The 13,754-nt window shown below is 47.5% G+C and overlaps 5 protein-coding genes across 5 annotated transcripts; 2 read left to right on the forward strand and 3 right to left on the reverse strand.

The window, feature by feature from the left end:
• Nucleotides 1–685: 685 nt before the first annotated feature.
• Nucleotides 686–3,685, reverse strand: NCS54_01224400 (Hypothetical protein; the record flags this gene model as incomplete). Its single annotated transcript, XM_053157487.1, has 3 exons — nt 686–1,295; nt 1,355–1,597; nt 2,910–3,685. The coding sequence occupies 3 exons, from the start codon at nt 3,683–3,685 to the stop codon at nt 686–688; spliced, it is 1,629 nt and encodes a 542-aa protein (XP_053013462.1).
• A 329-nt stretch (nt 3,686–4,014) lies between these two features.
• NCS54_01224500 (Aldo-ket-red domain-containing protein) lies at nt 4,015–5,136 on the reverse strand (the record flags this gene model as incomplete). The annotated part of the gene is made up of 2 exons (XM_053157488.1): nt 4,015–4,682; nt 4,731–5,136. 2 exons carry the CDS (start codon nt 5,134–5,136, stop codon nt 4,015–4,017), a joined length of 1,074 nt encoding a protein of 357 aa, XP_053013463.1.
• A 498-nt stretch (nt 5,137–5,634) lies between these two features.
• NCS54_01224600 (Zn(2)-C6 fungal-type domain-containing protein) lies at nt 5,635–6,392 on the forward strand (the record flags this gene model as incomplete). Its single annotated transcript, XM_053157489.1, has 2 exons — nt 5,635–5,708; nt 5,768–6,392. 2 exons carry the CDS (start codon nt 5,635–5,637, stop codon nt 6,390–6,392), a joined length of 699 nt encoding a protein of 232 aa, XP_053013464.1.
• A 433-nt stretch (nt 6,393–6,825) lies between these two features.
• On the reverse strand, nt 6,826–7,844 carry NCS54_01224700 (APH domain-containing protein; the record flags this gene model as incomplete). The annotated part of the gene is made up of 2 exons (XM_053157490.1): nt 6,826–7,307; nt 7,361–7,844. The coding sequence occupies 2 exons, from the start codon at nt 7,842–7,844 to the stop codon at nt 6,826–6,828; spliced, it is 966 nt and encodes a 321-aa protein (XP_053013465.1).
• A 605-nt stretch (nt 7,845–8,449) lies between these two features.
• On the forward strand, nt 8,450–9,253 carry NCS54_01224800 (Flavodoxin-2 domain-containing protein; the record flags this gene model as incomplete). Its single annotated transcript, XM_053157491.1, has 1 exon — nt 8,450–9,253. The coding sequence occupies one exon, from the start codon at nt 8,450–8,452 to the stop codon at nt 9,251–9,253; it is 804 nt and encodes a 267-aa protein (XP_053013466.1).
• Between the last annotated feature and the right edge of the window lie 4,501 nt (nt 9,254–13,754).

The raw sequence follows: 13,754 nt of genomic DNA on the forward strand, positions 1-13,754 counted from the left end.
CAACTCTTGGCCGTCCTGTTCGTTGGTCCTTCAAGGTTAGCCAAAAACGCCAATTGGCGAAGCCTCGATTCCAGACTCAGCCTGAATGGCATAAAGACTTTTAAATAATCAGGTGACATCGCTAATGTGCGCCCGAATCCCTAGCTGTACCGACCGTACAAGACTTCCCTATCTTGGCTAGGTCTGACGAAGCCACGCGCCTGGTTATCGAGAGATCTCCCAGTAAAGCCAAACCTATCCAAGATCATACTCAAGGAAAAAATGCTGATGGTTTTCGGATGTAATGCAATGGATGGACGGTAGTTCACGGTAGAGGCATGTCAAACGGCATATCATGGCTCAGGACACTATCTTTGTACCAGCTACAAAACACCCAGAATGAACGCGTTAACTCTCTCTTTGGGTATGGCTTTTACGTAAAAACGATCCAGTGGCTGCGTAACTACAAACTGGCTGGCTGAAAAGTCCTCAAGGGACGCCCAACTGTCTCCCCTCTGGGCGCAGCCTGGTTTCTACTGACGACACTCCGGGTCTCCGTTGTGGGTAGCAGGGCATCGCTCAATGCACCATGTACCGTCAAAATCCTCAGGAGCAGCCGTAAATGTGCAAGTGCAAGATCAATACATACGTGTATACTCATGACTTATCGTGTCCCCTGCCTCCGCACATGCCGTTGGTCTTCCGCTTATGCTCCAAGCTCGTGAGCGCTCGTATTTACATGGCCTGAAGTAGCTATAGCAGAAGCATTGGGCGCCGTGTAAGCCCCTGGGGGAGGCATCCCCGCGTCGTGGGGTTGTAGAGGCGAGGTTGTGCTGCTGGGGGAATATGGCTGCATCACCGCTGGAGCGCCCGCCACGGTCGCTGTATCTGGTGCCTTAGGTTGGACAGTGGAAACAGTGAGAGAGTCATGCGCTGCTGGCTGGCTGCGATTCCGGCGCACGATCATCAGAGCTCCCAAGATCGTTAGGCAGATAACGGTGACACCGCCCACGACACCTCCCACGATTGCACCAACGTTGGCTTTTGGGGGAGGCGGGTTGTCACTCGGTTGAGTAGTGACCAATGAAGGTATTGTTGGCGCTATGTCAGGCAAAGTACCCGATGAAGGCACATAGAATATGTTGATCCATGTCTCAGTAGGGCTTCCGTCGACTAGAACGACGGTGCTGAAGTAACGAGTCACTTTGGATCGGCTGCTAGAATAGTATCGCTTGAGTAAAGAGGATCCACACTCCCAAGTAGTCATGCCCACACCGAGCTGCATGGGTTGACAGTACGGCTCGTCCGAGTATGTGCTATCGGTAAAAGTATCAGCGGCAGCCTTTGGAAGAGCGTCATAGGGACTATAGCTCACCAGAACTTGTTGTATATAGTGTTAGAGGTACAGTCCGAGTCGCAAATATCTGTGTCCGTCGCCTTGGAGCGGTCAAGGCAGGTAGTGGTGATATCTTCCAGGCCACAAAACACAGCGTTGATTTTTCCTGCTTGCCACGAGCAACGAGTCGATCCAGGGCAGGTCATGTCGTAGCCATTCTCGTCGAAACCACAGGTGAGATCAGGTGCCACCGTGATGGTGACGGTTCCAGATAGTAGTTCACTATCATATTCGTACGATCGTCGGTAAAGCTCGTTCTCAGACCCAAAAGAGGTGGGTTAGGGCTTGTCAAAATTGGTGGATAATGCGTGTGTCTGCGGTACAAGTGGTGTTGCCCCCTGAGCAAGCATTTTTACCATGGCTATTAGCCTTGTGTTTCTTGACAGGAGCATTGTACAGGCTCTCAAAGGCCACACGGACGTGCTTGAGTGAGATACATACAAACTGTAGAAGAAGATGAACAGACAAGAACGGAACAGGCCAGCCTGTCAGATAATTAACACCAACAAATCAATCATGCGTGACCAGGCGCCGCCGTCAATCATGGAGTGGCTTGCATGAGCTGAAAGAAGTCCATCGGCCTCCGCAGGTGAGCGAGATAGATGCTTCAGCCATAGCCAAGGCATGATGGTGCACATTAGCAGCTCAAGACCAGGTGGATGCCGAATGGGAGGTAATTAAATATCAAAGATATCAATTAAGCTTTCACTGATTGGTTCTTGTGCACTTGTGGCCGCAGGCTTAACTCTTGGCCATTCCACTTGATGGCTGTCTCAGGACGCCATCGCCAAATACGACAACGGCCCAAGACTCAATATCAGGTTGAGGATGCTAAAGAGGCTTTGGGCCAACCTCAGGAAGGTGTCTCTTTGCGCCCAAGTAACCAATCGACTCGTCTAGCCGGCATAGGCGGCGTGTGTCTTGTGAAGTTTTCCCCGTCTTGGTTAAAACTGGAGAAAGCCACACGCCCGGCTGCTATGGTATTTCCAGTAACGTATACTTAAAACCTATGTATAAAGAAAAACGGTATGCTCGTTTTATGACCTACTTGACTACATGCTGTCAGGTTGTGCATCGTAGTTACTCTAGCGGACCGAATTCGTTTAATCATTGAACTTTTACCTGTCGGTTTAATATGTGGCACAAGACTGAAGCACCAACGCAGCGATCCAAGAAACAATGATTAGTTCATACGGACCCTGCTCTCCCTTGCGCATCCTGGGTGGCGTATTGGCCCTTCCTCCAAGACAAATAGGCAATACAGGACTCTCTATTCCCCGGAGATAGTATTTTTTGGAGGAATATGATGCAAAAGTGGCATTAAACTTCCAGAAACTCAAATATCTTCCTAACTTCTTCTTCGTCCCTTTCAACAGTCCTTTTCACCCAGTCATCCATCCATCCACCATCAAAGTCAATGACCCACGCATCATCGGTATCATTATGGATCAAGACATTAGAAGGATTCCCATCTCCCCATGCGACTCCAATTTCATGCAACCTTTGGACCGTTTCTCGGACTTGTCTCGCCCACTTGTTCCTCCTGCTCGCGGCAAACGAGGAAGCCCTGACATCTCCGAGACTGACAAGGGAGAGAACATCTGGGGGCGGAATGTACTGACTTAAGAACCCGATTATCTTGTCATGAACTGGACCCTTGACCAAACCGAGAATTTGTGGTACCCGGATAGTGTCGGCGTATTGGGAGGCCCGAATCTTCAAAAGAGTGTGCAGCTCCCTTTGGATAGACTCGGCCGGCAGATAAATCCCGACTTTGGCGCACATTTCTTCATTTTCCACAAGAACACGAGAGACACGTCCGTCGCTGATGATTTCATCCACCACAAATATGTCTTTGGTCGAGACTATGGGCAGATCCGCACCCTGGATAAGTTCAAGATTGAGTGGCAGTGCTCCCCTCAACGAGACGTCGGGGCTCTGGGCGCTGGTGTCGAGGATCCACTCTCCATCTTTGTGTCGCGTGTAAAAGAGAAAGGTAAATTCTTCTGGGAAAAGGAGAGAATGCAGGGACGGCGGGGGAGCAGGCTTGTCCTTCGGTGGGACAGTCTGGTCAAAGGTTGGCCTCCCAACTTCAACGACGGTGTCCAAGATCTTGTCCATCATAGCTTCTTCCTCTCGCTGGCTATTACAAACCGCGTCTTCGTACTCCTTGATGAGAGAATCCTGCATCAAGTCCCCAGCTGGGGATGGATCGATGTGCACAATCATTCGTGCCTTGTTCCAGCGAATCCACAGAGACAAGCCATCTCGATTGCCAAACTGAATGCGTTCAAGATAATGGATGCTCATGGTGCAAAAATAAGAAAATAAGAGAAGTTGACAAAGAAAAGAGATTGAAGAAATTGCGCCGTGAGGTTAAAAAAGGGAGGGTCATTGCAGGCAGCAAAGGGACTGGCAGCCAATAGAGATGTAAGAATGTCTTGCAACCATGGTTACGGGGTTTTCTTGGCGCAACAAGTCGCGGCGGAGCCAATCCCATCCTCACATCTCACGTCAGACTGAGCAGGATACTTTGACGTGTGGCCCGAAGCATTAAGCTAGGAACGGTTGTGATTGATATCGCACAAACACAAGCAATTATCCGGGTAGTAGCTCACTACCTAGTGAGATGAAAAAATCTAAAAGTGTCCTGCAATGGGCTTGGGAATGTACAGCTCCTCTAGATATTCCACTTCCTCCGCACTGAGCTCCTTGCCGCGCAGCTCCACAGCCTCCTCAACTTTGGAGATGGAGTTCAGGCCGGCAACTGGAATAGCATCTTTGCTCCTCAGCCAAAGCAGAGCCACTTGGGCCATCCTCCAGCCTTTCTTACCGGCTACCTCTTCCACCCTCTTGACGATGTGTTCGTCGGCTTGAGTGATTGCCGAGCCAAATGGAGACGGAATCTTGGAGCGCTCCGTGTCCTGGACACCGAACGGACGAGCCAGCAAACCGCCGAATAGAGGCGACCACGGAATAATTCCCACACCAGTTTCCTTGCAGAACCGGTTCATTTCTCGCTCTTCCTCGCGGTAGCATAAGTTATAGTAGTTCTGCATCGATACGAACTTGGTCCAACCGTTGCGCTCTGCTACATGCTGCAGGCCCGCAAACTGCGTAGCCCACATCGAGCTTGCGCCAAGGTATCGGACCTTGCCACTTTGTACGAGGTCGTGAAGTGCCTTCATCGTCTCTTCAGGTGGAGTCGATTGATCGTAGCGGTGAATCTGAAGGACATCGATATAGGTAGTTCCCAAGCGAGCGAGCGATGCTTCGACGGCGTCGAAAATGGCCGTGCGAGAGAGACCTGTTATGTCAGTACAGAGATCCAAGTGCAAGGGAAAATCCTACTCACCTCCCTGATTGACATAGTCTTTGCTCTGGACCATGCACTGTCCATGAGAGGGACCCACGACCTCCTGATCCTCACCGACAAAGACGGAGCACTTTGTCATGAGGACAAGCTTATGACGGGGGAGGTTGAACTTCTTGATTGCTTTTCCGAGAATCTCCTCAGAGACGCCGTTGGAATACATATTGGCCGTGTCCCAGGTGTTGATGCCTCGGTCATAGGCAGCCTTCAGGATCTCGAGAGCTTCCTCCTCTTCGATCAACCAGGGATGCCACTTCTTGGAACCAAAGGACATGCATCCGAGAATCGGAACTGAGACGCGTAGTCCAGACGCTCCCAGTTGGGCGTAGTCCACCTTGGTAGCATCCAAGCTGTTCTTGAGGGAGATTGGGAGATTTTGGGAGGCCATGGTGTTTGAAAAGGGAATAGGCTTAGGTAAAGGTTAGAGTTGAGCTTTCTAAGTAATTGCTTGAGGATGTGATAGTGATGAGTTACAATTTGATCATGAGCATCTAAGCTCTTTATAATCCCACTTCACCAGGCAGTTCATTGAGCTTTACCCACCAAGCACGATGCATTTGTAAGCTCAAAACGGCTTTAGGAGAATTGAATAGTAAAATCCGGGCTCTCATCTACAGAATCATCGTTGCAGATACCTCTCATGCCTTGGATACAATCACGACGAACAGCTTAGGAGCACCCTAGCCAATCAACGTTGACTCTGCACCCATTTTATGCACCCCCGGTTGACGCTAGTTGTTAGTTACCGAGCAGGCCAATCAGAGTTGGCTTGTGGGCGCCCAACTTCGACGACATTATCTCCGAGTTGAGGACCCGGCTTTAATGAACCTCAGACCGCTGACGTGAAAACCTCCAGCCGACTTTCCCTTGACAAGCAACCGATGATATGGCTTCAACTGGTAAAGAACGCAGCGGGCCGATGAATCACAGGCGGAGTAACGGCGGGTGCATCACCTGTAGGTGAGGGGCCAGTCAACAGACACACCCCAGGTTAACTCCAGAGCATCTAACCCTCCCAGGGTCCGACGTGTCAAGTGCGACGAGAAGAAGCCATCATGCAAGCGTTGCATCTCCACTGGTCGGAAATGTGACGGCTATCCCGTACCAAAGCCCAGGCTGGAGGCAGTCTCGGTGGTTGTCATGGGCTCAGGGTCCTGCTCAACCCCTGGTGCATGTCCCGCCAGGTCGAGGCAGTCGTTTCAGATGTTCAGCGAGCTGTATGCTCCGATGCTTTCCGGCTATGGCACAGAGGGCTTCTGGGGCATGGTTGTGCTGCAGGCCAGTCATGTCGATGAAAGCATCAAGCACCTGGTCATTGCAGCTTCAAACTTGAGCTCGAGCAACAACGTCCCGTTCCTTGCCCACTACAGCAGGGCACTGCAGATTCTGAGTCGCTCTCAGAACGTCGACGTCATCATCATACTCATTGCCTGTGTCTTGCTCACCGTTTGCGACGAGCTTCAGAACCGCGGCGACAGTGCACAGCGCCACATCTTGGCAGGCGAGAGAATCTTGGCAGAACAAGACGGATTATCTTTGGGTCCTTGGAGAGACAGCTTTGTCTTGAAAGAAATCATGTCGACCTTTTCGCGTCTTTGCTCCCCAAGGCCTATGATATCTCGGGTTCCCTATCCGTCAACTTGATCCTTAGCTGACTAGAACGTTGGGAGGAAAATCGGGTACAGCTAAAGAATAGAACCCAATAGCTATGCAAGGAAATAGCACAGCATCGTCACGTCGAGAGTATTGCCATAACAGGGAGAGCATAACAAATTAATAATTCAGGCACCTGCCCGCAGGCCTATGCTTACCTACCTGTGTGACGGGGATTTAGAACAGTCTGTTCGCACTGTATCATAAAGCCAGCTAGGCAGTTAAAGAAAGCATTATGTCAAGGAATAACGTCTGCTAAATAGATAAGCCTATTACGATAATGATATAGCTCTGTTGAGGGCTCGCCATAATTTTATATCCAATTTTTATCATAAAGTGAGGATATCAACCTAATAGTATAAAGCAAGCTATGTATCACTCCCCTGTACCCCTGTTCATCCGGGTAGGTACTTGAGCAACAGTCTCAGATGTTAGACAACATGAAATACAGCCACGGGTGGTAAAAGCTCTCATCATCGACCGTATCAATGACCTCAGGGAGATAAGTGGTATGCCATTCCTCTTGAAGGGCAGAAGTGAATTCCTCTTGAAGGGCAGAAGTGAATTCCTCTTGAAGGGCAGAAGTGAATTCCTCTTGAAGGGCAGAAGTGAATTCCTCATCCACGATACCTACTCGTCGTGCCTTGCAATACTCCCAATAGGAAGGATACCATCCTGATTGACCCCAATCAAGAATGCCCACGACCTTTGGGTTAGGGCCACGCGATAATAATATATTGGGGGGACAAAGGTCGTTATGGGTAAGAACAATCGGGATATCGTCGCCAATGTCGATTCCGCATGTGTCATGGAACTTTTCCACAGCATGTGCCCCTAGGAAGGGTCCTACGCGCTCTGGCTTGCCAGTGACGAAAATATCGTTTAGCGGGCGCTTTCCAATGCTCCCTGTTTGTATTAGAATAAATGGGAGGTAAGAAGGCAATCGTATGACAACATACCAACACATCTGTCTGGTTCCTGGGTTAAAGCCCTCCAAGCATTCACCATAGATCTTAGCTCCTTGCAGAAAACCTGCCGTTCGCTTTCATTCATGGTGCCGAATCTTGCTTGTAGAGTTTCGCCCTCGACCAGAGACATGTAAATGAACCTTTGGCCGCCATCTTCAGCCCAGCCGAAGACCTCGGGAATCGGAACACGGCCTTTTAGTTTTTCACGCATCGACACCTGGGTCTCGACCTCAGCGATAGTCACGTCGGCCCCATACTTGACGGCTAGTCCCAGGGATGAGATAAGGACGGGGGGCGGATGGTTCAAGGATGCGGCACGGTAGTGGCAGGATGCCTCATTCAGGGCTCTGATCTTTGTCGGCGAGGGTAGCGCGGGCGCTCTGCGCTCTTGGAAGAAACTGGACTGGGGGAAGGCCTTGGCGGTTGGTGTTGGTGCGGAGCACAGGCTTAGTTCTGGGGTATCACTTGTCGCCATCAAGGCTGAAAAGTGTCCAGTGTTCCCGGGCGCTAGATGTGACGCTGAGTTGAGATTCTTTGACAAAGTATGAGGGTGATTAGGCGGTAAGCAGAGCAGTCCCGGCTGGCTGGGTCGGTTGAATCGTTGAGCCGATCAATCATGTGGACTAAACCCCCCCTGTCGACGCGTACACTATTAGGAAATAAACTTGCGAGCAAACGTCTGCCTGTTTCTGCAACGCAAGCCAGGCCCATCCTTTTCCCCTAAGCGAGCTTATCTCGCAATGTCAAACACAATAGACTCTTATCAGATCACGCCACCCTGGCGCGGTTTCCGTCATGATCTGATGATTTATAAGAATTTGCACAAACGTTGTGCTCGATCCTTTTGTCAGCTGGGTACTGTTCCAGTCTTGGTATGCCTGCAAGAGACCTGACAGGTTTGTTCAGATAAGTCTGTGATAGGCTAATCGAGGGGTTTCAAATCGCCCGAGACCACGCACTTTGCCGTCACGTCATGGCAACTAATCAATATAAAAGGAAGGGCTTGGTATGCTTAGGGACTACCTTTTGCTTCCAATCGCTAACCTTATTATACCGACTCAGACGCTTAAAATTGTCAAAATGAAAGTCTTTATCGTCTTTGCTCATCCTGAGCCACAGTCCCTTACCAGCTCCCTCCTCAAAGTCGCAGTCGAAGAACTAGAGGCCCAAGGCCACGAAGTCAAGGTCTCCGATCTATACGCCATGAAATGGAAGTCCCAGGTTGACCGCGAGGACTTTCCCCAACATCCCGCCGATGAACGTCTCAGGGTGACAAAGGCATCCGCCGTTGCAACCTACTCAGGCACACTCACCGACGACGTGAAGCAAGAGCAAGAGAAGTTAAAGTGGGCTGACTTTGTCATTCTCCAATATCCTTTGTGGTGGTACAGCATGCCTGCCATCCTGAAAGGTTGGATAGACAGGGTCTTTTCCCTGGGATTCGCCTATGGTGTCGGGGAGCACAGCGACACGCACTGGGGCGATCGATACGGAGAAGGAACCCTCCTTGGGAAACGCGGCATGGTAGTCGTGACAATCGGAGGCTGGAAAGAACACTACTCTGCCCGAGGAATCGGCGGACCGCTTGAGCATGTTCTATACCCCGTAACTCATGGGGCCCTCTACTACACCGGCATCGAGGTTCTGCCGACGTTTGCCATGTATCAATCGGATCGAGCAGGCGATAAAAAGTTCAAAGAGGCGGCTGACGAGCTCCGTCAGAGGATGCAAACCTTGTTCACCGCAAAGCCTATTGCTTATCGGCGACAGAATGGCGGGGACTACGAGATACCGACTTTGACTCTGAAGCCCGGGCTTGAGGACCCTAATACTTCAGGTTTCTCGTTACATAGCCACAACGTCGACGACGCAACTGGACCTTGAAATGTCCCAGCAAGCTAGGGTTAGGTTGAATTTCTTTCATGCTAGGTGACATTAAATGAGGGTTAACCATAGCAACTTGACCATAGATAGAGCTTTGCTACAATACTATTGAGCAAGTCATCAGTGCATGGTGAGGTAGCAGAGAACAGGTACTACACATTGGCACGATATGCATAAAAGTTTTCAAACATGCGAGTTTTCTGGCCAGGGGTGAACTCTCGGTAGCAATCATCTCCCGTGTAGTCCATGTAGTTGAGCATGGGGTCGTTGCCCGGGCTGGTCAGGACAAGTATCTCGAGGCCCCGCGCATCCGACCTCTGGGTTGCATTGGTATGGCCCCGAAGAACCACATCATAATTGTCTAACGCTTCGATTGTCCTGACCCAAGCTTTCCCATGGAAAACCTGCCTCGAGTTACCCCTGCGCACAGCTGCCATCACTTTAGCCCGGCCTCCAGCCAGAACGCTGGCCTCATCTCTTGCGTCGATCTAGTGGATTACGACGGTTCCTTGCATCGAGGCGGAAGACTAGTCGCGGCAGGTAAGATGTTCTGCCTAAGCATCACCTTCTGAGATGGCAGTGAAGGTGTCAAAAACTGAAATGCGCCTAATCAAGGCCTGTCCCATCAGTACGACCCGCAGGGGCAGCAGTAAGGAGAGAACGGGACCTGTCTGCACAATGTGAACTCTAACTTTGAAGTGTCCGGTTAATGCATTTGCATATGGTGACTCTGTCGTGCTCGCAAGGTCAATTGTTTACAAGCAGAAAAGGGGCAAAAGTTCCAAGGATCACCAAAAACAACCCGATCATTAGCCCAGTCCTGCCTCTCAACTTTCCAGCTACTCTCACACCTCATAAGTGTCCAACTCAGTGTCTACCATGGCGTCGAAGGGGGATCAGCTCTGCCAGCGATGCTCAGACATTGACCTCAACAAGGTCTTTTCAGGTGGATATGAAACACCTCATCTGGCCATCGAGCTTGGCGATGTTCCCCGGGAGCAGCGCAAGTCACCATGCGGTCTGTACCGCTTGATCCCGAAGCTATCTACAGGCCTTACTGCAACGAGGATCTTGCCTCGCATCACGACAGATGCGACCTTTGTGAGCAGGTGGGCCCTGAGCAAGATGACGAACCACAGCCACACCTCCTCCTTGCAGTTGAGGTCCCTCTGGAAAATAACAGAGACTATATTGGCCATTCAGAGTCGTCCGAATACATGGACACAATGGATATATTCAAGGCCCAGCCCTCGCGTTCCAAATCCCAGGCAAAAGCCTCTGCTGCACAGGGCCTGGCTCGGTCTCCCTAATTTACACTGCTACAACCGATAGAGTGGGGCACCCAGGTCTCGCCATAACCCCCTTTTCGTCATCGTGATAGTTAGTATTATGTTACCCCTCACCAAAGAAGGGGTTAAGGAAATCAACTATAATATTATTAATTCTTTAGTAAATTAAATGAAATCTTTAATATATCTTCTTAAATAGATAAAGATTATAAATATCTAATTAAAAGCGCGATTGCGTAGACTAAATGGGACATAGTTAACTTATTAGCTATAGCCCATAGTATCCCGCGTTTAACCTTATATAGTTGGCTTTAAGGATATATAAATATCTATAAGGCGATAAAATTATTCTAAAGACTATTAAAAGAGTAAGAAAAAGACCTAGTATGATAGATTTTATAAAAAGAAGTAATTAGCTAAGCTCCCTCGAAAGCACATATCTAAGGATTCGCATAGTTAGTTATAAGTATAGCTAGGTAAGAAGAACCTATTAGATATAACTAGGTAGACTAGTTCTTAGACCGCCATGAGGACATTAAAATAAAGCTATTATAATTAATTAAGGCCTACTATATATATTCCACGACGAAAGAAAAGCTCAAAGAATACATAGACCGAGTTTCTTATACTATTAAGTCTCTAGGGATTTAAAATAATAATACCTATAATATTAATAAATATAGGCTTATAAAAAGGGAGATCTAGGCCGGCAGAGTATATAGATCTACTCTTATAAGATACTCTATTATTATAAATAGTAATTCTTATACCTAGGCTATAATTCTTAAGTATATTAGCATAGTAGGTATATAATTAACCCTTGCCCTTATTTTAACTAATATAAACCTCTAAGGATAATAATTTCTAGGGGAAAATATACTAAATTAGTTCTTTAATTATTCTCTTATAGGTTAATTAAATATTATTATCTTTAGGAAGTAATTTATTAAAATCTTCTTCTAGGAAACCTAACTAAAAGATATAATAGCTTAATATATACTTATCTTAGATAGCCACCGCATATATATTATAATTAAAATTATATATATAGCATAAGTAAATAAGGTTTAACTTATATACCTACTAGTGTACTTATTATATATCTCCTAGCCGCTAGATATAAGTTTATTCTCGCCTATTAAGTTTTATTTTTATTATATAACTAAGGACTTCGCGTTATTTAATACTATGGCCCTAATATAAAAGCAATGGTTTATTAAAGCTTATAAATAGGTATTAGACTAAGCTTTTACGAGCTAGAATATATAATTAGGGTTCTAGGCCATAGGAATATTCCCTTTTAATAAGAAAAGACTTCTAGATTAAGCTATTAAGGCCGAAGAGCTATTATCTTTATTATCGCCGCTATATATACTAAAGAAGAGGAAAGTTAGTAATACTAAGCTTTAATATACGCTAAAGAGCGGAAAAGATATAAAAGAGTAAGCTTAATGCCTTAATTAGAATTGTAATACCTTCCCGTGGGACCTATGGGATATTATAAATATATATAAGGGAATTAGATAGGAAGAATACTATAATTATAGCCTTATAGCTCTATATAATATTCCTCGAGGAAAAATTAAAGTCAAAGGAGATAACTAGGCGTAAGGCTATTGACTATAACCCTAATAAGACCTTTATATATATCCTAGAAATTATAATTATATATTTTAAAGCAATATAAGCAGCTTTACGTTATAAGGAAGCTCATAGTCTTAATCTTTATAATAAGGCGATAGAAATTATATAAATAGAAAAGGAATCTATATATATCAATTTCTAGCTTTAATTATTTAAATTGATTATTATTTCGTTAAGGAATCATCGATTAAATATTATGGTGTTGATCGCCGGTGAGGGATTTAGGGATGTCGAGACTGGGGTTATGGCGAGACCTGGGTGCCCCACTCTAATTCGCCGACTAACCGGAGGTTTTCCGAACCTTACTGTATTGAGTCTCACAAGATCTCTTGGGTACTAAAATATCATGCCCCTTAGCTAAATTCTACATTCATGGAGCTCGATCACAATCGCGAGTTGGGCTCGCTCTTCCCTTCACAAGATGTCTTCATTGAGAAGATACTTAAAGTCCAGCACCATGTTGTGGCTCGAACCCCTCCCTCCCACTGGGCTGGTCGACTCCGTTTTTTGGAGGTGCCCAACATTAATGGCAGCGAATTTATCTCTAAACCGAGGATTACTCTCAATCTTACAGATAAGGCCAAATTTCCCGGGGCAACAGACTATGTTGCAGTATCATATTGCTGGAACTCTTTTGATCAAGACATGCTTTGCCGCAGCCCTCGTTATTACGTTCGAACGAATAATAGCATCCGTCCTTGCCGCGCACCTGATGATGTTCTTGACAGAGCCATATCTTATGCTCTACGGCATGGGATTTCAATAATTTGGATCGACCAAGAGTGCATCGATCAAGATGATCCTCAGGACTTGGAACAAGGTGTTCAATGCATGGACGTCGTGTACTCCCAGAGTAGCAACCCCATCGGACTACTGAGCGCGCAGATTGCTCACCAAACGACGTCCGAGGCATTTCGGCAACTGCTATCTCATTTCGAAACCGCCTACAGCCTTAGCGACTCTCCTTGGGATCATGCTCCAGAGCCGCATACTGTTGCCGAGTTGATAAAAGTGCTTTGCAGTATAGCACGTGATAGATGGTTCTATCGATGCTGGACTTACCAGGAAGCAACCTGCTCGAGAAATACAATGAAGATCCTTATCCGGAGTGGACCAGGTAAGGGTTTATCTAACGACTTTTCTTTCCGACTCTCCGCGCTTTGGAGAGCCTCATCATGGTTAAGGAATTGCGAGTCAAAGACTTTGGGTCGACGATCCGATATTCCTGGATGGTCTACAATGGCAGGGCTTTGCTTGCAGGCTTGGGAGCAAGACAGAAGAGGCTCTCGCCCCTGCGACTACGAAGTCGCTCACATGTTACATCAACGAGAGAATCTGGTTGTCGCAGACCGGCTGGCCATTACTGCCAACTTGTGCGGATACGAGAAGCGGTTGGAGACTACCCCGCTGATTTCTGAGGGGCTTTCCTACAGCACTTGTGCACTCGGACTTGCCTTGCTCAATGGCTCTATTCATCCTCAAGGCGATTCCGACATGTTTGAGTGTTCTAGAAAGTCAAGGACTTCCTGGCGGCCGTTGAATATTCATCAGTTCCTAGAATCTCCGCG

This window comes from Fusarium falciforme, chromosome 10 (genome assembly GCF_026873545.1).
Source record: "Fusarium falciforme chromosome 10, complete sequence".
Taxonomy (NCBI): Eukaryota; Fungi; Ascomycota; class Sordariomycetes; order Hypocreales; family Nectriaceae; genus Fusarium; species Fusarium falciforme.